Here is a 22,091-nt window from a genome sequence, read left to right on the forward strand (position 1 = left end):
GCAGATGCCACCAAACCGATCCCACTCGTTTCTCAACAACACACCCAGATGTCAGCAATCACTGAGAGTCACAAAATCCTTTAAACTCTGTCTTCCTCATGATGAATTTCAGCTCCTCTCTTTCGAGGACGTAGCTTTTGATTTCCCTCAACAGCTACTCCAACTCAAGACTGCCCCAACATCTGCTTGCCTCCCAGTTGCTCAGTCTCTTCTCCCGAGACTGGGTCCTACTGGATTCTCGTGCTGCACCCCAGCATCTGATTGCCGGTACAATTACAGCTCTCTTTCGCAGCTCTGAGCAGAACACTGCTGCTTCTGGGCTTTCCTTTCCCCAACAGCCAGCTTCACTGAGCTGGCATTGTCCTGGGTTTCTTTGAGCTCCAGTCTCCCCGGCTACACCGAGCAAATACTGCTCTTGGGCTTCCCTGATCCCTACTCTCAGCTGCACCAAGCTAATACCGCTCCTGGGCTTCCCTGAGCCCAAACTCCCAGCAGCATGGAGCTACCAATGGTTTTTGGGGCTTCTCCTTGGCCCAGCTTCCTCAGCAGCACGGTGCTAATGCCAGCACTTCAGTTGCATGGAGCTAACCCTCCTCTCCATTAGCTCCCGACTAACTTTTGCTTTGTTCCCAGATCTTGTGGTGGTTGTTTCGCCCATCCCAGCACAGAAACACCCTGCCTAATCCCTGCAGCTGAGGAAGAACACTGGACTGAGCACGCGTGGACTGTCCCCCACCGCACTCTGCACTTGTGCTGGAACTCCTGGCATCCCAGGATTTGTAGTCCTTGGCCTCTGCCCATAAAACCATCGAAACAACCCAGGAATACAAATTCCCTCATTTTTCCCCACTGCCTTTCCAGTTTCTTTACATGTGCTTATAACTTGTAACAAATAGCTTGTTGCATTCTGTTCTGGTGACCTTTTTATTTTTTCACAATTAGACCTTTCTTATTTAAAGAGTTATAAGAGCTCAACCAAAACAAATCAAGTACATATAACAAGTAGGATTAGCAGGATTTAAATATCATTGAATAGCCATAACTCAGAGCCTGCCTTTTTTCCAACACTCTTTCTCTAACTCTGCAAAGAATGTCTCAGCTAAGTCCACAGTCACCCTTTTCTTTAGCTGTAGGCCTAATTCCATTTTTGAGTTCATTTTGAAGTTCATTTTCTAAATTCAAATGTGGTAAATTCGCATTTTGATAAGTTCAAAATGAATTATTTGTGTGCCAACAAATCATTTCTTCTTTGATCAAAATCCCTTTTGGTTTGTCCAATAAAGTCGGTGAGAGGATTTTTATGTTCAAGCAAAAGGGTTTGATATTCTTGTTTGATTTGATCTTTGAACAATTTAAAATCTTTCAGTTTCTCCTGATCCCATTCAGAATATGCCTTATTCTTTTCAACCGATGTCAGCAGCTTCCTTATTCTGGACTTCTCTTTTCTAACACTTCAAGCCTTCCACGCAATTTATGAACCACTTCATTCCAATCCTCTTGAGGTTTTAAATGGTCTTTTGTGAACTGTCCACTTGCCTGGATTCCTGCTGCGCTGTATCCGGTGTCTCAACATTGGCAAGCACTCCTAGTTTGGTGTCAGATGTCATTAAACCTTAGGGTCATTTTGAGGTCTCAGTTTTTTCCATTGGAAATACTTATTTTGAAATTCTGCAGAACCCTTATACAAGTTTGACAACTTCATATGGGCATTTCGTTTATTTCAGAATCTTTCCTCTATGATTGCTGACTGCTCCTTAGACTCTTCCAATTTACTTGTAAGATCCTCAATCTATTACTCAAAAGTTTCCTTAGCTGCTTTTAAAGTCGGGATTGCTCTTCCATGCCACACACCTCATCCTTTTTGTTCTCTAGGTTGCGTTGGAATTCGAGAATTTCATTGCTCTTTTCACGCTCCAGTAGCTCATAGTCTTGGTTTCTAAATCTACATTCAACCAACTGTTCTGATTCATCAGTAATTCCTTTTCCTGCTCAAGGTGTTTTTCACAGTACTTAATAGAGATTTCTGATACATGAAGTTTATCACATTTTAATTGAAGATCTATCTTTGTTGCATTTGTTTATCATTTAGGCATTTCAAATACTCATTCAAGTGTTCGACTTCCTGTGACCAACGCTCAACTGTTCTCGTTTTTTCATTATCTAACTCATCTTTCATGTGTGAATATTGGTTCTCTACTCTGATCAGTTTTTCTTTCCATTCCTCGTTATCGGCAATAAACTTCTCGAGTTTGGCCACAAGAGTTTTGGGAAATTTGGCAAGTTCAGCAAGATTGCGTAACTGCTGCAACCCAGTTGCCGCATTGTTACCGTTTGTGCCTGCCAACTCATTACCCAGCATAAAATCTATCCCTTCAATCGGTATATAAGGAACAATTCCCACAATAACAACTTCACTTACTAAGTCACTTCATAAATTGACTCTAAACAAGGTTCATAGATCCTTATTAATACGTTTTCTTTCATCAAACCATCCGGAACACAAATTCTACCATCAGTTGACATCAATGACTAAACTGTCCCAGTGTCTTTCAAAATATTAATTGATTGACCTGTTTTGTTGGAGGAGTAAGTGAATGTGCTTCTCCTTTAGAGACAAAACCTTTATAACCTCCAATAACCTGACTCACTTCATCAGTATTTAGGGAAGATTTCTCTAGACTATCCCTCATTCTAGTAGTTAATTGTAGAAAATCACACTCAGATAAATTGGCCCTCTCCAGCAAAGACATAGCAACTGCCAAAGCCATCACTGCCTTTTAATAGTAAAATTCACCATGAGATCCAGTTAACCTTAACTTTAGCAAGTCCCAGCACCCGTATCCATCTGTGGATTCAAAATTCCGCAAAGCTCCCTCAATTTGTTACGGCCCCATGTGAAATGCCCAAGTTTCTTTTTAGTTATTCTTTCATGGGACCTGGGCAAGGCTGGCATTTATTGCCCATCCCTAGTTACCCTTGAATTGACTAGTTTGATAGCCCATTTCAGAGAGCAGTTGCTGTGGGTCTGTAGTCACATGGAGGCCAGACCAGGTAAGGATGGCAGATTTCCTTCCCTAAAGGACATTAATGAACCAGATGGGTTTCTACATCAATCAATGATAGTTTCATGGTCACCATTACTATGATTAGCTTTCAATTCCAGATTTTATTAAGTGAATTCAAATTCCACCATGGTGGGATCGCCTTCCTGTAAGTTGTTAAGGTCCCAAACCAGATCCCACATTTTGTTACAATCTGGCTAGGGACCAGTAACCTTTTGTTTAAAGTAGACAAAATTTGAAACCTTAGTTACTTGCTAAGTGAATCAAGAGTCCAGATTCCATGGTTTTAAACAAACAGAGGAAATTTTACTACACAAGAGTCAACAAAGCAAACAGTCAATTCTGTCTATCTTATACTCTAACATACAGCATGAGGTAAACATGAATTGACAGACAAACTGTGGTTGAACACAGGACAAACTGCACATGGCAGACACAAACAAGTCAGAACCCAAAAACCTTTAAGCAATCCACCCAGATGTTAGTGATCACTGAGTCACAAAACCCTTTAAACTCTGTCTTTCTCACGAGGGATCTCAGCTTTTCTCTTTTGAGGATATAGGTTCTGATTTCCCTCTCAACAGCCAAACCAGTTCAGACTGCCACAGTGACTGCTTGCCTCCCAGTTGTTCAACCTCTTCTGAGACTGTGTCTCAATGGATTCCCAAAGCTGCACCCCAGCACCTGGTTACCAGCATAATTCCGGCTCTGTAGCTACTCCAAGCAGAACACCACTACTTCTGGGCTTTCCTTTGCCCCAACATCCAGATTCACTTAGCTGACACTGCCCTTTGTTTCTCTGAGCTCAGATCCCCCCAACAGTGCCGAGCAGATACCATACCTCATCTTACCTGAGCCCCACTTTCCGCTGCACTGAGCAGATACTCCATCTGGGCTTCCCCAGCCCCATAGCAGCTCGGAGCTAACGGCAGCACTTCAGCTGCATGGAGCTGACCTTCTCCGACTGCTCCTGACTGACCTTGTCTCATGGGCTAACCTTTGCACCGTACCCTGGTCCCATGGTCGTTGTTTTGTGCCACTCCATAATGCAGGTGCCTTGCCCAATCCCTGCAGCTGCAGAGGAATGTTGGACCTGGCATGTGTGGCCTGTCTCCCTGCCACACTCTCTGCTTGCACTGGAACACATGGGCATACAAGCAATTGTAGTCCTCGGCTTCCACCGGGAGTTGTAGCCCTCGGCCTCTACCTGGAATTTCCACCAAAGCAACCTGGGAATATAAATTCCCTCACAATGGGATGTGGGTGTCTTTAGCAAGGCAGCATTTGTTGCCTATCTCTAATTGCCCTTGAGAAAGAGAGGTAGTGAATTAAAATGGGTTCACGCTGGAAAATTGTTTGCAAAGCCCTGCCGTAGTCCTTTGCTTCACATACACCAATCCAACAAGGTCATGTTCTGTTGTTAATATGGACTTCATCCTGTATTATCTGCACTGAGCTGTATTGAATGCTGATGTGCAGAGGCCATTTGGGTGATTTGATACAAACGCATTGGCCCACAGACTTGTGGATGGCAATAGAAGCTAAACAAAGGGAAAACTAATGTTTCTACCAACTTGAAGTTTAATAATTCCATTCTGGAAGCATTTGCATTTCACTACAGATCATAAAAAGTGCTATAATTACATGATTTCTTGTCACAAAAAATTTTCAGACCTTTTTGTCTTCTGCTACTAATTTTCAGATCATTTTGTCTTTGGCCACTCTCACCCCAGAAACTTGTAAATGTTGATATTCAGAGAGACTTGAATGCCCTCATATAAAGAACAAAAGTTAGCATGCTGTTTTAGCAAGCAATTAGGGAGGCAAATGGCATGTTGGCCTTTATTGCAAGGGGGATTAGTGTACAAGAATAAAGAGGTCTTTCTACAAAGAAGTGTCTAGTGAGATAGTTGATGCATTGGTTTTAATTTTCCCAAACTCCCTAGATTCAGGGAAGGTCCCATTAGATTGGAAGATAGCAAATGTAACTCCATTATTCAAAAAGGGAGGGAGACATAAAGCGGGAAACTACAGGCCAGTTAGCTTAACATCTGTTGTAGGGAAAATGTTAGGAGCTATTATTAAATAAGTTATAACAGGGCATTTGGATAAGCTCACGGTCACCAGGCAGAGTCAACGTTGTTTTGTGAAAGAGAAATTGTGTTTAACCAACTTATTGGAGTTCTTTGAGGAAGTAACATGTGCTGTGGGTAAAGGGGAACCAGTGGATGTACTGCACTTAGATTTCCAGAAGATATTTGATGAAGTGCCACATCAAAGGTTATTGCGGAAAATAAAAGCTCATGGTATCGGGGGTAACATATTGGCATGGATGGAAGATTGGCTGGCTAACAGGAAGCAAAGAGTAGGCATAAATGGGTCAGGTTAGCAAGATGTAACGAGTGGCGTGCCACAGGGATCAATGCTGGGGCCTCAACTGTTTGCAATTTGTATAAAGGACTTGGATGAAGGGAATGAAGGGATAGTCACCAAATTTGCTGATAACACAAAGATCGATAGGAAAGTAAGTTGTGAAGAGGATATAAGGAGGCAACAAACAGATAAAGATAGGTTAAGTGAGTGGGCAAAGATCTGGCAGATGGAGTTTAATGTGGGAAAATGTAAAATTGGCCATTTTGGCAGGAAGAATAAAAGAGAAGCATATTACCTAAATGGTGAGAGGGTGCAGAGGGATCTGGGTGTCCTATTGCATGAATCACAAAAGGCTGGTATGCAAGTGCAGCAAGTAATTAGGAAAGCTAATGGAATGTTATCATTTATTGCGACGGGAATTGAATACAAAAGTAGGGAGGTTATGCTTCATTTGTACAGGGCATTGGTGAGACCACATTTAGAGTACTGTATACAGGATTGGTCACCTTATTTAAGGAAGGATGTAAGTGCATTGGAAGCAGCTCAGAGAAGGTTTACCAGACTAATATCTGGAATACGTGGGTTGTCTTACGAGGAAAGGTTGGACATACTAGGCTTGTATACGCTGGAGTCTAGAAGAGTAAGAGGCGACTTGATTGAAACATATAAGATCCTGAGGCACCTTGACAGGGTGGCTGTGGAGAGGATGTCCCTTCTTGTGGGAGAATGTAGAACTAGGGGTCATTGTTTAAAAATAAGGGGTTGCCCATGTAAGACAGGGATGAGGCAAAACTTTTTCACTCAGAGGGCCATGAGTCTTTGGAACTCTCTTCCTGAAAAGGTGGTGGAAGTAGAGTCTTTGAATATTTTTAAGGCAGAGGTGGATAGATACTTGGTAAGCAAGGGGGTGATAGGTTATCGGCGGTAGGTGGGATGCAGATTTCATGTTACTATCAGATCAGCCATGATCTTATTAAATTGTGGGGCAGGCTTGAGGGGCCGAATAGCCTACTCCTGCTGCTTGTTCTTATGTTCGTAATCCTGTAGAGCTTCAGTGAGACCACACCTGGAATATAGTATGCAGTTTTGGTCTCCATGTTTAAGGAAAGATATTAGAGCTAGGACAGTGAAGGTCCACTAGATTGGCCCCTGGGATTAGAAGATTTTCCTATGATAAGATGTTAAGTAAATTGGGTCTGTGTTCTTTGGAGTTTGGAAGAATGAGAGGTGATCTCATTGAAACATATAAGATTCTGAAAGGGCTTGATAGCATTCCCCTGGCTAGGGAATCTAGAACATGGAGGCACAGTCTCATGATCAGGGGCCAATCATATAGGACTGAGATCACGAGAAATTTCTTCACTCAACCCAAGATGGTTGTGGATGCTCCATCACTGAATATATTTAAGGCTGGGATAGGCAGATTTCTGGTCTGTCAGAAGATCAAGGGATTTAGTGAGTATGGAAAGTGAATTTTAACCATGATCATATTGAATGACAGATTTATTCGCTCATGGGATGCAGGATTCACTGACTAAGCCAGCATTTATTGCCCATCCCTAATTACCCTTGCATTTAAGGGGCAACCACATTGCTGTGGGTCTGGGCGGCAGATTTCCTTCCTTTAAAGGACATTAGTGAACCAACAATCGACAGTGGTTTCATGGTCATCATTAGACTTTAAATTCCAGATTTTGTTTTATTAAATTCAAATTCCACCATCTGCCGTGGTGGGATTCGAACCCAGGGCCCCAGAGCATTACTCTGGGTCTCTGGGTTACTAGTCCAGCGACAATAACAATACACCATCGCGCCCCGCCCCTTTATGATATGATCTACTCCTGCTCCTATTTCTTATGTCCTATATAAAGGAGCAGACGGAAACTGTGGTTCTAGGGTTTGGAGGTGCGTGTTTTTAACGTGCGGCCCTGTAAATAAAAGCTTATAAAGTGTATAGGTTGGCTGTACCCTTGACTGTCTGGCTTTCTGGAATAGAACAAAATTTGTTCATCTTAATGAAACTGTTAATATTAACATTAAAATAAAATAAAACTTACCTACTTAAACAATTAATTGGTACAGGGAAGAAATCCTTGGACCACACGCTAGGAAGTTGTCAGGCAGTTACAATAGAAATTAATTCAATTTCATGATAAGTGTTTTGAACTATAACTCTTGTTAAAACTATTTCAGAACTGTGCCAAGTTTCAGTATTAAAAATGGAATTCTTATATTGCTTAGCTATCTAAACTTGAAGCAGAAGGGATTAGCAAAAAGATGATATTTTATAATTGATTCTGGTTTGATTAATTTTGTAGGACCAGAGCATTATCTTCGGCTCTGCATTTGCTTCCAGCAATGCCAATGTTATGATAGCAACTGTTGACATACAAGACTGTAACTTGGGAAATTCAACTTACAATCAAAGAATTTGAACAAATATTTTTTGTTCACACCTTTGCATACATCAGCATCAAAGCACATTCCTGCTTTATCCCCACCCATGAGTACAGCTGCCCAGAGTATCACTGCCATCTAGTTTGCTGCTTCTCTGATGTATATTGGTGCTGATGAATTAAGAAAACTATGAAGAACTAGATCCCTTTGTCGTGGATCTTGTGAAATCCTTGATTTTGACAGCACTTTTTGGTCCTTGCATTTTAGTTTCCCCTTCAGCTGTGTTTCCCATTGAATAAAGTCTGCGACCATAGCCATCTTTAATTAATGCACTATTTTCCCTCCTCTTGGTTAACATAGTTGAAGAAATGTTGTTTGTTTCACTCTGGACACTCATTTGGGATTCCTGGATTGGGTTGGAGTTGGAGAAAATGGAAGAGGTTATGCAAACTTCTGACACTTTCCTCACACACTCTTCCAAACAGACCCTGGTCAAATCTCATTCAGAGTTCAATTTCATTTTAGGCAGTGATAGAATTCTAGGCCTACTGGTCTCATTTTCTTTTGTTACAATTCGTGTTACAATTGGCTTATATTTGAGAATTTTGCACACTAAAGACAGATCCCTAGAGCTCTGATGCAAGAGGAAGGACAGGGATGCTTTACAAGTAAGTGACTGATGAACATTATTCAATGTGTGGTACAGATTTAGTCTATAGGATACCTGGGACCATATCAGGCCAACAGTTTTTCTCCTTGAATTCTCAGAAGTGTATATTCACTGGTGTGTTATGACAAAATGTTGAAAATGACAAAGGAATTCAATTGGGTACAAACACAAGTAAACAATTTCCTCTTGTAGGAGAATACAGAACCAGAGGGCATACATAATCTTAAAATTGGGACTAGACCATTTAAGATTGAAATCAGGAAGTGCTTATTCACAAAAAAGTTAGTGGAAATCTGGAACCTGCTCCCCCAAAAGGCTGTGCTGGCTGAGTTAATTGAAATTTTCAAAATTGCAGTCGATAGATTTTTGTTAGCTAAGAGTATCAGGAGATATGGAACTAAGGTGAACGGAGTTGATGTACAGATGAGCCATGATGTAACTGAATGACAGAACAGGCTCAAGGGGCTGAAGGCTGAATGTCTTAGTGTTGTTCCTATGAGTACATTAATTCATCCAGGTAGCTGGGTATGATTTTAAATTCAGTGGGAACATTGTAAGTGATGAAACAGGCAGACTGTTTGCTTGACTTTGAGGTTTGGTTAGGCCTGGGTGTGTCCAACAGGTTGATGTGATGCTTCTAGTGTGTGGGAGAGTTAGCATGCTTTCTGCTTTTACATGCTAGTTTGCTTTTCATTTTCAGCCTATACCGCTGGCTAGCAGTGATACAAAAAAGAGAACCAAAAGTATAAGTCTCTCCATCAGTACACAGCTTCATCATTGGCAAGTCCTCAGCTGTGCTTCCTTGTGGCAACACATGGCCCCATGCTAAATCTTCAGTTGAACTCTGAGGAGGTTTGGCCCCCATACATGCAGTGTGCAGGCCCACTGGCATGTGGACACGCCCTGGCACTCATGAAACAAACTTCCAGCTATGGGAGAATAGCTCCACTGCCTTGTAGGTACCTCAGGAGACTTGAAGGCTAAGGGAGTAAACCCTGATTAAAAAATATGGAGTGGAGCCCAAAAGCGGAATAAAGTATAATTATGTCATCTTTCTGGCAACTCCTGCAAACAAGCTGGTGCCAAACGCAGTGTTTTGCATTCCTTTGGACTCAACTGGGTGATCAAGAGGGTGAGATGCTGACATTTGGGCAGCTCAGGGTCTCCATAAATTTTGCCCAGGCTTTTATCATGGAGAGGGCACTCCAGTTTTGCTGCAGAGCATTAACACTGCATGAGAGACAGCAATTACAAGAGATGAATCCAACATGATTGGTGCAGAAAACTGGTGCTACAGGCTGTCTCTGATGGTGGGAGGGACCATCGTGTCCCACTGGTCAGCCACCACCAACCTCAAGTCAGACAGCCCTCGAATAGTAAGGTGCCAATTCACCAGGTCCATCTGCTTCAATGGGTGCTCGGAGCTTAGAGCCTATGCTCAACAAATGGATGGAATCCACCACATCAGACAAACAAGTGAAACAATGGAAAATAAACCATTTGCCAACTCTTCAATTGGCAAGCTGGAATGTCAGGGCCATGTGCACAGGATTGATAGACAACTTGTATCTGTCGATAACATTGACATGGAACTTAATAGGATGAACATTGACATAGGTTCCCCACAAGAGACTACAACAGATCACTGGAAGAAAGATGTTAATGTTCAGCTGGCAGGGGAGGAATTCGGAGGAAACGTGGGCAAGTTGTAGGCTTCACTGTAAGGAACTAACTACTCTTGATGATAGAACTCTCCACAATTGGTACAGAATGTATTCTCTCCATCTGCCTCTCAACTCAAATAGGGTCAGTTAATGTCATGACAATCTATTCCCCAACACTGTGCTGCACTACAGAGGTGAAAGACCAGTTCTGTGAGGAGCTTGACACTGTTATCAGCAGAATCCCTAAGTCAGAGCATCTTTACCTACTGGGGGATTTCAGCACAAGAGCAGGCCCTCCTGCCTCAGATATCATGGCCTGGGAAAGAATGAGAATGGATAGAAACTACTTGAGCTTCTCTGCTATCATAAGCTTTGTGTAACTAACACCTTCTTTATGAATAAGCCATGCCACACGGTTTCCTGGAGACATCCAAGATCAGGGATTCAGCACCAGCTGGATTTGATCATAACCAGACGAGACTTTGAACAACATTCAAACATATGCAGCTGCCACAGTGCTGACTATGATGCAGATCACATCCTGGTGTGCACCAGAATTAGGATGCAACCCTTGAAATTTTTTCATTCAAAGCAGAAATGCTGTTGTCATATTAATGCCAGCCATACTGTTTACCCAAAGAAATACTAACAGTTCCTTGACTCGATTGAACAAGTGCTCTCCAGCATTCCCACACACAGTGCAGAAACAAAATGAAACATAATTCACATTAGCATCTACAACATGCACTCTCAACATGTGGGAAGCAAGAGCGGAAAGTGCTGACTGGTTCAAAGATAACTTGATTGTGATGGAATCTATCATTGAAGCCAAGCAGTCTGCTATCATTAATTACAAGAGAGGTCCAAGAGAGAAGACTTCAAATGCACTGAGAGCCACTTGAAGTAAAGTCCAACAGACTACTAGGTGTTGCGCCAATGACTACTGGTTACAACTTCTTCAGAATATCCAGATGTCTATCAACACAGGAAATTCAAAAGGCATGTGTGAAAGGACCAATAAGGCAACAGGTTCATCAGTAAAGAAAACAGATCCACTGAAATCAAAAGTGGGGAGGTCATCACCAACTGCAATAAATGGTTGGAGAGATGGGTGGAACACAACCTTGAGTTGTACTCTGGGGAGAACACTGTCACCGAGGAAGCTCTAGACACTTTAGAAAGCCTGCCTGTCATGTAGCAAGTAACATTCGGGCCACACAAGTGCCAATGATCATCTCCAACAGGAGGTAATCAAACCATCGCCCCTTGACGTTGAATGACATTACCATCACTGAAACCCCCACTATCAACATCCTGGGGGTTACCATTGACCAGAAACTGAACTGGACTAGCCATATAAATAAAGTGGCTACAAGAACAGGTCAGAGGCTCGGAATCCTGCGACGAATAACTTACCTCCTGACTCCCCAAAGCCTGTCCGCCATCTACAAGGCACAAGTCAGGAATGTGATGGAATACTCACTTGCGTGGATGAGTACAGCTGCCACAACACTCAAGAAGCTTGACACCATCCAGGACAAAGCAGCCTGCTTGATTGGCACCACATCCACAAAGTGGTTCCTTTTCGGGCTCCACAGGTGACCTCTGTGGGATATTGCAAACCTGCACGCACAAATGCACCCATGAGGTCATGGACACCACCTTCTTGAAGGCACACAGCTTTGTGCATTTCACCCAGGATCAGGAAAGTCAGGATGCAAGAGCAGTGGGATTTTCCCAGATCTCAGGTTTTCCACAGGTGCAGGGTGTCATCGACTGCACTCAGCGTGGCAACAAGTGGTCAACTATGTCAACTGCAAGGGCTTGCACTTATTGAATGTTCAACTGGTGTGCAACCACCACAAATACATCCTGCAGGTCTGTGCACGGTTCCTAGGGAGTGTCCACGACTCCTACATTCTCAGTAGGCCTGAGATCCCTGACATCTTCCAGGTCCACAGAGGCTGCAGGCTGGCTCCTTAGGGACAAGGGCTACCCGCAGAGGATGTGACTGATGACACCTGTGCGGCGGCCTTAGACTGCAGCAGAGAGAAAATACAACGAGGCTCATGCTGCAACTCGCACCTTGGTGGGGCAAAAATTCAGAATGTTGAAAATGAGGTTCCAGTGCCTGGATCGGTCTGGTGGAGTCCTGCAATATAGTCCACAGAGGGTGTCGTGCATCGTCATCGCCTGCTGCACCCTCCACAACCGGTGCTGCAATGAGGAGAAGAGCTGGCTGAGGAGGAGATGGAGGAGCTGCACCTCTCCTTCAAAGAGGAGGACGTTGATGGGGATGAGGGTGTGGAGGTCCCCAAAGGCGAGGATGCCGGCGATGAGGCCATCTCACTGGCCAGTTGAGGCAGGTCCGCTCGGGAGGCCCTCATCGCTATGAGATTCATGGAGGATGATGATGACATGCAGTGAGGAGACTTCATAGATCCTCCCATTGCATCTGTGAACATTTGACTCTTGTCTGGCTGATGGCAGCGCACGTATCCTCTGTGATAATGCTCCTGTCTTGGAGACTCAGCGGATGCCTATAGTCCCTATTTTCCCAGAGGATGATGACGACATGCAGTGGGGACACCATAGATCCTCACATAGAGTATGTGAATGTCTGACTCTTGTCTGGCTGATGGTACCTCGCTTGCGCTCTGTGAACAGGGTCATATCGTGGAGATGCAGCAGGGAAACTTTAACTTCCCCTGATCCTCTGGCATCCTTCATGAGCTGAACCCTTCAGGACCACACTGTCACTGGGCACAGATGCTAATGGGATGGGGGGCCAACCTCACCTCAAAGGTGCTGGGAGCACATAGAGAGAATGACGGAACTCTGTACCCCCAGCCCAGGACATTCTGACAGCAATGATAAACCCCATCGAGGTGCAGGCATGACTGATGTGATCAGTAACAGTGAAGGCACACCATTAGTGCGCTGGGAATGTTGCACAAAGCACAGGGAAGAGGCCCTGGACTGAGACGCCTAACTTTATCTTGAGCAGGGACCAAGGTTTCACAACTGAGCAACACGAACACTGCTCATCAGAACAAAGAGCCATAGGCAAAGAGACATTCTTGGGAGTTTATTAACAAAATTAACATTATGCACAAGTGATTAACACTCATGCCCAGGCTGTGTAACTACATCTTAACTTTCCTAACCCTGCCACTACACCTTGGTGCTGCCCCCACACCCACAGTGGAGGTGGAGGCAGCTAGCTGATTGCTATGCACTGCCTGTGATGACCTTGACAGGTGTGCCCACTGGAGGGCCGAGACCTGGTGGCCCCGGCCTGCTTTTGGGGTCCTGCTGTGTGACCAGTGTCACCCTCCTCGGTCTGTGGAACTGGAGCTGCTGGGGTTACAGGAACAGGGGATTCAGATGGGCTGAACACTCCCAGAGTCACCTGGTGGATGGCCCCGAGGTGTGCACCTGCTGATCCTCCTCCCTGTGGGTGCCCAAGGACCCCTAGCTGACTCCTTGAGGAGAAGGGAAAGCTGGAGTGAGATACAGCTGCCCCGCACCCCTCTCACATAAACACTGTTGGAGGCCAACTGTGGCGTCAGTGATGGAGTTGAGTCCATGCAGCAGTGCAGTACCAATGTCCTGGACCAAGGCCTCGATGGCAGCTACCATCCCACCAGTGTTGACCTCGGTGCTTTGGCATGCCAGCGCTATCATCTCAGACTGAAGGCGGACAGACTCCTTTATCATGCCTTGCAATCTGAGGAGCACAGCAGACATCCTTTCCTGATGTTCCCGAGCTTGCCTTTCCAGCTCCAGCAACTGAGGTATGACCGAGTCCAAAGGCTCATCATCTGACTTGGACTCAGCAAATTTCTGGCCTCCAGCAGTCCTCTGAATGTGGAAACCTGGGAAATCCCTGCTGTTGCCTGCTGTGGATCAGACAGTGCATCGTGCTCACCAGATTGTGACACCAAGCTACTCTAAAGCTTGGTCCCACTGAGGTGTGTGTGTCTGCACTGGTGGAGGGTGTGGGTGAGCGCTGTGACTGGTCTTCAATGAGGGTTTCAGCAGATTCCTCTTCAGAGATGTCTTCGAGGCTTGGGTTGTGGACTAGCTCGGCTGTTTCCCAGAAGTGCCTGCGAAAGCAAGGAGAGATAATTAGTGCATGGCAGTGGCCTATGAAACAGGACATATTACTCACAGCATGGTTGTCTGATGGATGTTGCACTGCAGGATCCTCACTTGGTTGAGCACTGTTGACATGCCCTTCAGCACAGGAATGGTCCAGAATTTCGCTGGCCAGCAGTATGACTCTATTTTCAAGGTCTGTGAGGACCTTGATGTTGGGCATTTCTCTACCAGTCTGCGATCTCTCTCTTATGTGTCAGCTTGTCCTGCATGAATACAGATGGAGAGAGTGTAAGTAGGATGCATGCCAGGCAAGATGATAAGTATACCTAGCATGTGTGGGTGGTTCCATGGACGGGATGAGGACAATGAAGGTGTCTGTTGGAGTGTGAATGGTGATGTCCCTTGACCTGGCAGTGAGTGAGATCCCTGTGGATGTGTGATGGGTTTGTGAGTGTGTGAGTTGAGAATGATGAGAAGAGTGACTTACCCTGGCGAATGGAGATCATTTATCCTCTTTCGGTACTGGGTGACTGTCCTCTTTTGCAAGGCATTGGCAGTGAACACTGCTGCCACTGTCTCCCAAGCCGGATTGGTGATGTTGCTGCCTGCCCTGCAGCCAGAGCAAGGGTTGAAGGCATCACAGCAGTTCTCCACGGCGTCCAAAAGGCATTCCAGGGACGTGTCACTGAATCGGAGGGCTGCAGTCTTCTTGCTTCTTGGGGCCATATCTTCTGTTCTGCAGTCCTGGGCTGGAAGCGCTGAGAGGTGTGCATGCAGCTGCACTTTAAAAGATGATGCCTGGCATGAGGAAGCGGCAAAGTGATGACGTGGCGGGTGAATGAGAAGTCGCCTGCCAATGACCCGACATGTTTCCCGGGAATGCATGATTAATGAGGCAGGATTGAGATGATATGGCGTAAAAAGCCGCCATCGTGCCCAGCGGGTAAAAAGTTCTTTTTCCCACTTGTTACCGTATTAGTGCAAATCTGGTTCTGCCTGTAGACCTTTACGAAAAATTATGATTCGGTAAAATAACTCATTGGTTAACAGGTCAGTTACATGTTGTAATTGCGAACACCAACAAATTTCAGCACTGCTCCAGTTATCGACCCTTAAAGGTGAACAGCTTCTGCAATAAGTTATCTGACTGTTCAATCGGTGTTCTTTGGGAAATTGTTGTTGCATATCTGAGTTCAAGTGATCCAGGAAGGTAAACACTGTAGAAACTTACCTTGCCTGTCATGCTTGATGATCACACATTTAAGCTCAGTTCATCCTGTCGCCACTAATCAAGAACCCAGCACCTTTGGCAACATGAGGTTTCATCTTTCTTGACTTGTGGATAAAGGAGGCATCCAAGAAAACATGCATTGGACTTTGTCAATCCCTTTGTCAATCTTGTAACTGATATCATACTGACCCCATGAGAGCAAATTAAACTTTGTAATTTATTTTCTCCTTTCAATGAAGAAGATGAAAGAACTATTTTGAAAGGAAAGAAGAAATGAAGAAACAAAGCTTATGTTGGTTTACTTCTTTCCTTCAGGCAAAATCCTTTTAAACTAATGCATATTAATTTAGTGTTTAATGAAGCCTTACGTTTTAATCAATATTTGAAGGGGAAATAAAGTTACCGCATGTAATATTTAGTGTTTCTTTTCCAGAAAATGAAGAAGTTAAGGAGACAACGTTAAGAGAGCTTAAAATGCTCCGTACTCTAAAGCAAGAAAATATTGTTGAACTTAAGGAGGCTTTTCGAAGAAGAGGAAAGCTTTATTTAGTGTTTGAATATGTAGAGAAGGTGAGTGATAACAGAACAGCTTCTAAGTTAGAGATTTTTCTGTCTGATATAAATGGCGGCTTCTCCTTCAACAGCTTTAGGTGGGAAGCTTTCCCCACTTGGTGAATGTGCAAATGTATCACGTGATGTGGTAGTCAGCTGTGCAGATCACATGGATCCCAGTTTCCATCTTTGATCTGCTAGGCTGGAAGATGTCAGCCAAAGAACTGACTGAAGTAAGAAGGTGATCTCATTTGCCTGGGCATAGGATGAGGAAATGAACCCAGGGTTCCTGCCCCTGGTCACTACCCAGTGACCATTGCTGGAAATTTGCAGTGTGCACAGATAAGAAGATTGACAACAACTTGCAAACACCCCATGGCGCTTCACAGGAGCACTATCAAACAAAATTTGACATTAAGCCACATAAGATGTTAGGCCAAATGACCAGATGATTGATCAAACAGGTAGGTTTTAAGAACCATCATAAAGGAAGAGAGAGATGGGAAGGTTTAGGGAATGAATTCCAGAGCTTCAACCTTAGACAGCTGAAGGCCTGCCTGACGATGGTAGAATGATTAAAACCGGGGATGCATGAGACTAGAACGTCACCCACAATCAAGTCTTTCTAAACTCTTCTGTTGAGGCTAAAGTGACAAATAGCCTTTTAGCCAAACTACTGGAGAACTCCCAAGAGTAATCGTGCCTCAGCTTGACTCACTCCCTTCAAAATAGGGTTGGAAAAAACGTCGCTATGATGGTGAAGGGCAAAAAATTGCTATTGGTTTCGAAATTTGCTGGTGTGCTTATTAAAATAATTTTGCTTAATTTGTTGCTGGTGAAAATATGGATAATGAAGGATCTTATGTTATAAAGCTAACATTTGATGTTCCCATTTTAAAAATATCATTGCAATAGATGCTTTCAAATGCTTCTCACAATCTAAGTGCAGTATTTCTAAACTTAATAAGATTTGCTTTTCTGTTTACCTCTTTATGACAGTATGGAAAGAACATGTTTGTTTGGTTTTCAGAACATGCTTGAATTACTTGAAGAGATGCCAAATGGTGTTCAACCTGAAAAAGTGCGAAACTATATCTACCAACTAATCAAAGCAATTCACTGGTGCCACAAGAATGATATTGTCCATCGAGGTAACTACTACAAAAGTAACAACTTTGGAATCCTTTATTTCAACAACAACACGTATATCTTCATTTTCTACCTTCATCCTTTTCAGCCAAATATGTAAATTTGTTGTCACAGGAATTCTTCTGAGATTATGTGAATTCACTCAGCATTGTGCTACTCTTGTAATGGCCACGTGGAAAAGTCAAACATGTTATTGTAACTGATTTTGCCAATTGCTTATCTTTGTGTGTGAACTTGCAATTGCTCTATGTGTAAAAATTTATTTTACGTGCAACACAGCATGTTGAGGACCGGGTGTTTCATCCAATACACTGATAATTAGGGTGCAAATTATTCTGTGTACAATGATAATAGGATATTAATTTTGTATTTGTCATCTGCTCAGACATGGGGCGGAATCTTGTGCTGGTCCTGGGAGTGGGAAGCAAGGCGGGCCAGGGAACTTAATTGAGTGGGAGGCCAAAAAGCAGGCAGGGAACCTGGGGCAGGGAGGGAGGCAGGCTGGAGTGCCGGGTTGGGAGGAAAGGCAAGGATGGACATGGGAGTGAGGGAAAGGGCCTTGTGTCTTGGATGTGGCACTGTCAGTAGATGGGGGGTGTGGGTTTCTCGGCGGGGATGGTGGGAAAGGGTGGAGTCGGTGCTGTCTACAGTGAGGCCCTGGGGGTTGAACTGAGACCACTGGGCAGCGGACAGAACATTGATAGTGAGAAGGGGGGGTGTGTTGCAGTTGGGTGGCAGATCCAGGATAATGGTGGGTAGCAGATGGTCTCATGGAGGGGTATAATGGAAATGGAGAAGACAGTTGGCATGGATAACAGGAGGGGTCAGGCCCAGGGTGGTCATGGGGATGGTAGCGGGTGTAGGCTCAGAGGAAAGAGAAGGCATGTGAAGGGTGATGGTTATAGTGTCGAGGGTGATGGTTATAGCGTCAAAGGTAACAGGGGGGGTAGAAATGGTTATATTGGATGGGCCTAGGGTGATTAGGGGAGGTTGGTGAGTGTCAGGGTAGGAGAAGGTGGAATGTGTTTAAAAGGTGACACGCACCTTTTTTAGTATCAAAGGGAAAACGCAGTTGCTGTGAAATTGTGATCCCTTGAAATGAGAGGAGGGTCTTCATCGGTGGTTGGAGTTAAAGGTGAACCCAACTGGCCAACTAAAGGAACACCTTAATAATCACGAGGATGAGATGCATGCACCAGTGTGTTCTCCTTGGTATGATCATGCTCTGAATGCAGTAGCATTGATTCCTGACCCATTGGCCTCCTTCCAGCTGGATCCCAGCAAGATCGGGAGCTGGAGGAGAGTATGAGCTGAAGGACAGCTTCTGCTGACCGAGGCACGGAGGGAGTTGGTAACATCATGGGCATTTGGGGGGTGTGGGTGTGGGGGTTGGTAGGAAGGGCACTGGACCATGAAGCTCTATGTCAGAAATCTGGAGGTCCAGAATGACTGTGGGAAGAGCAAGGGATATAATACCTTGAATGGTATTCCCGAGGTCTTGAGAATGATAGATGGTGGGTTGAGGGTTAAGGGTGTGGGGGGCGCACAGTGCTGTTTGGGAACCTCAAGGATCCCTGATAGCTGTTCATGACTGATAAGGGGGTGAGTGGAACTTATCTGAAGTCAAGGCAAGGGTGTCGGACTTTGGCCCTCGAATGATGGAGCAGTGATAGAAGGTGCACAGTCATGGTCTCCAATTTGAGTGTCAATGGTTCAGCCTCCATGCACATGGCTATATCAACAAGAAGAGACTTTGGCATTGATCCTCCAGGATTTGATTGATCAAGATGGTGTGGGTGGGGGCCAGGGTTTTTCCGATGCTAAGTATAGGGCTTCCCATTGGGCAGAAATGCTTAGGACAGGAGGGAGGGCCTCAAAGAATATGCTGACCAGATCGATCCCTGCAATTTGTTCACAGGTAATGTCATGCAGACATGATGGGGCAAGTGAACCCAGCACTTCTGATAACTGTGTTGCAGCTGTGGAGGAACTGCCAGAGAGTGGCCCAGGCCATGCAGAGCAACTGCCAGAACATGCAGGGAGAGGCAGTAGATGGTCAAGCAGCGAGATGTGGTAACTCACATATGCCAGCTGCTTCATGAAGACATGTGTCCACGAGGACTGGGAGGCAATCCAATGCCTGAAGCGTTAAAAGTGACAGTGGCATTGAACTTCTTCAGCAGTGGCTCTTTCCAGGGCTTTACTGGAAACATGTGTGGAATATCCCAGTCTTCCATGCACAAATGCATACAGGAAATGACAGATGCCCTCTTTGGAAGAGCAAATAATTTAGTAAAATTCACTATAGATCCCAAGAGCCAGGCAGCCAAAGCAGTGGGGCTGCTGCATTTGCAGGATTCTTGTGCCAATTACCTTAAATCTGTGCCCCTGGTGATTGACTTCTCCATTCGGGAAAACAGGTGTTTCCTGTCTATCTAGGCCCCTTATAGTCTTGTATACCTCATTAAGTCACCCTTCAGCCTCCTTTGGGCGAGGTGTCAGCTGTGGCTCAGTTCATAGCACCCTCGCCTTTGAATCAGAGGGTTGTGGGTTCATGTCCCACTCCCGGAAACCAAGAACTGTGATTGTACTCGAAAGAGTTGCAATCTGTGACTGTTGATAACTCGAAAGAATTTTTTTTTTCAGCCTCCTTTGTTCTAAGGAAAACAATCCTAGCCTATCCAATCTTTGCGCATACTTGCAATTTTCAAGCCCTGGAAACATTCTTGTAAATCTCCTCTGTACTCTCCCCAGGGCAATAATGACCTTCCTGTAATGTGGCGACCAGAACTGTAGACAAAATTCCAGCTGTGGCCTAACCAGTGTTTTATACAGTTTCAGCATTACATCCCTGCTTTTGTATTCTATATCTCATCCAATAAATGAAATATGCTTTCTTTACTGCCATATCCACCTGTCCTTCCAGGGACCTGTGGACATGCATATCATGGTCTCTCACATCCTCTACCCTTCGCAATACCCTCCCGTTTATTGTGTATTCCCTTGCTTTGCCCCCGCCCCCCAAATGAATTACCTCACACTTCTCTGGATTGAATTCCATTTTCATTGTTAAAACTGTTGGTATTGTGATTCTGCTGTATGGGCCAATCTGAAATGGAGCACATCCAACTTGTGCAAAATGTGCTGCTCAGACAACATTGCGGCGTTATTGCCAGGAGGAACGCAACACAGCCTGCATAACACTGCATATTCCCGTGGCCTCTGGAACATGGAGCTCCAGCCCCTTTCAACAAGCAAACCCATATGCATGATACATTGGAAGCCACATGTAATCTTAATTTGGCACAGATACACTCATGTCTCACTGACACATTCTCCAAATAGGGGCAATGTCTGGCAAAGAAATTTGTCATGTGGCCACCAGTAAGACAAACAATGACTCGGAGGGCTGTTAACCTGGTGAACACTACTTGATGGGTTGCCAGATGCATTCCAAGGCTGCAACTTTATAAATGGTTAACGACAAACTTTACAAGGTTCAATCCTACAAATGCCAGTATACTCAGATGCATCTACTGATGATGTGACACAATAAATGGTATATCTATAGGCCCACATCATCTGAGACTGATCAGGAACGACATACAATGCTCTTAAATGTATGCAACCACTGCAGCAACTAGCAGCATAATGAAAATACAACAAACATAACTAAAGTGAAATTAAACATATATTTACCGTAGTGTTTCATATAAACAGCGATTAGACACCTTTGTGTTTTTATAACTTCTAAATCTTTTTCTATTACTACTCCTTGGTGCAGCCACAACATCCACAGCTGAGGTAAAGGCAGCCTGTTGACTGCTGTGTCCCATTGCCTTAGCTGACTGTGGTGGCTGCCCTCTGGTGGTCAGAATCCGTGAGATTTCTGACCTGCTGAGGGTTTCCTGCACAGGTGCAGGTGCACCTTCCTCAGCCTGACCTGCTAGAAGCAATGGGGTCATTGGCAGAGGGCTGGTGGAGAGGCAGGGCACCCTTGGAGGCGATGAAGCCCCTGGGGTGCCTTGCTGGTGCTCCTCCCTGTGCGAAGGCACCTCTTGTGACTTCTTGAGGAGAAGAGCACTTGGAAGAAGTTCGAGGTGTCTTATCCTGCTCTCGCTTAGCCATTGCTGCACTGCACCTATGCCTAGTGCAAAGGAATGCAGTTCCGAGCACATATCCAACAGCCACTGAGTACTCTGGTGGACAAGGCCCTCCATGGAGGTTGCCACTTATTCTGTGGAGGAAGCCAAGCGCCCATAGGCCAGGGCCGTGACCGTACTCATAGGGCAGGCCCGGTGGGTGGGCCCGGGAGCGGCCAGGAAGTGGCCCGCCGCCCACGAATGACCCATGACCATGATTTCACACTGGCTGGCCAATTAATGGCCAGCCAGTGTGAAACATGCGCTGAAAGTCTCAGCGCTGCTGGGGTGGGAGCAGGAGGAGACCGAGCACTGAAGTCAGCACGGGCGCAGGGGAGCACTCAATGAAAGCGCCCGAATGAAAGTTCTCTGCCTCAGGGTGCTGAAAAATTTGAAACCATCAAATAAAGATTTTAAATTGTGAGAAAAAATGTCCACACATCAGACTCACTCACCTAAATGTATTGATTATGAAATTTCTGCCCAAACATTTTTTTAAAATTAATATCGGAAACCCCATCCCACCCTTGGAGCTGACTCTCGCACTCACCCACCAACCGAAATATCGCACGAGTGCACGAGACGTCAGGATGCTCGCCTGACGTCATTGCGCACTATTTTACGCTTGGGTGTGTTGGGCACGCGCCTGCACACCGACCAAAAAATCCTGCCCATAATGTGGTTACGGTTAATAGTGCTTATGCTTAAGCATAATCTCTTTTTCCACCTAAGTTTCATACATTAATC

General features: G+C 44.9%; 1 protein-coding gene across 5 annotated transcripts in view; it reads left to right on the forward strand.

Moving 5' to 3' along the window:
* LOC144691365 (cyclin-dependent kinase-like 5) overlaps positions 1-22,091 on the forward strand; it is a 185,586-nt gene that overhangs the window by 85,558 nt on the left and 77,937 nt on the right. For all 5 annotated transcript variants that reach the window (XM_078559389.1, XM_078559391.1, XM_078559390.1 and 2 more), the window contains exons 5-6: positions 15,935-16,071; positions 17,084-17,204. In XM_078559389.1, coding sequence (XP_078415515.1) covers positions 15,935-16,071; positions 17,084-17,204 — 258 coding nt within the window. The remainder of the gene's footprint in view (positions 1-15,934; positions 16,072-17,083; positions 17,205-22,091) is intronic.

This window comes from Cetorhinus maximus, chromosome 16 (assembly GCF_964194155.1).
Source record: "Cetorhinus maximus chromosome 16, sCetMax3.hap1.1, whole genome shotgun sequence".
In the NCBI taxonomy this organism is placed as follows: domain Eukaryota; kingdom Metazoa; phylum Chordata; class Chondrichthyes; order Lamniformes; family Cetorhinidae; genus Cetorhinus; species Cetorhinus maximus.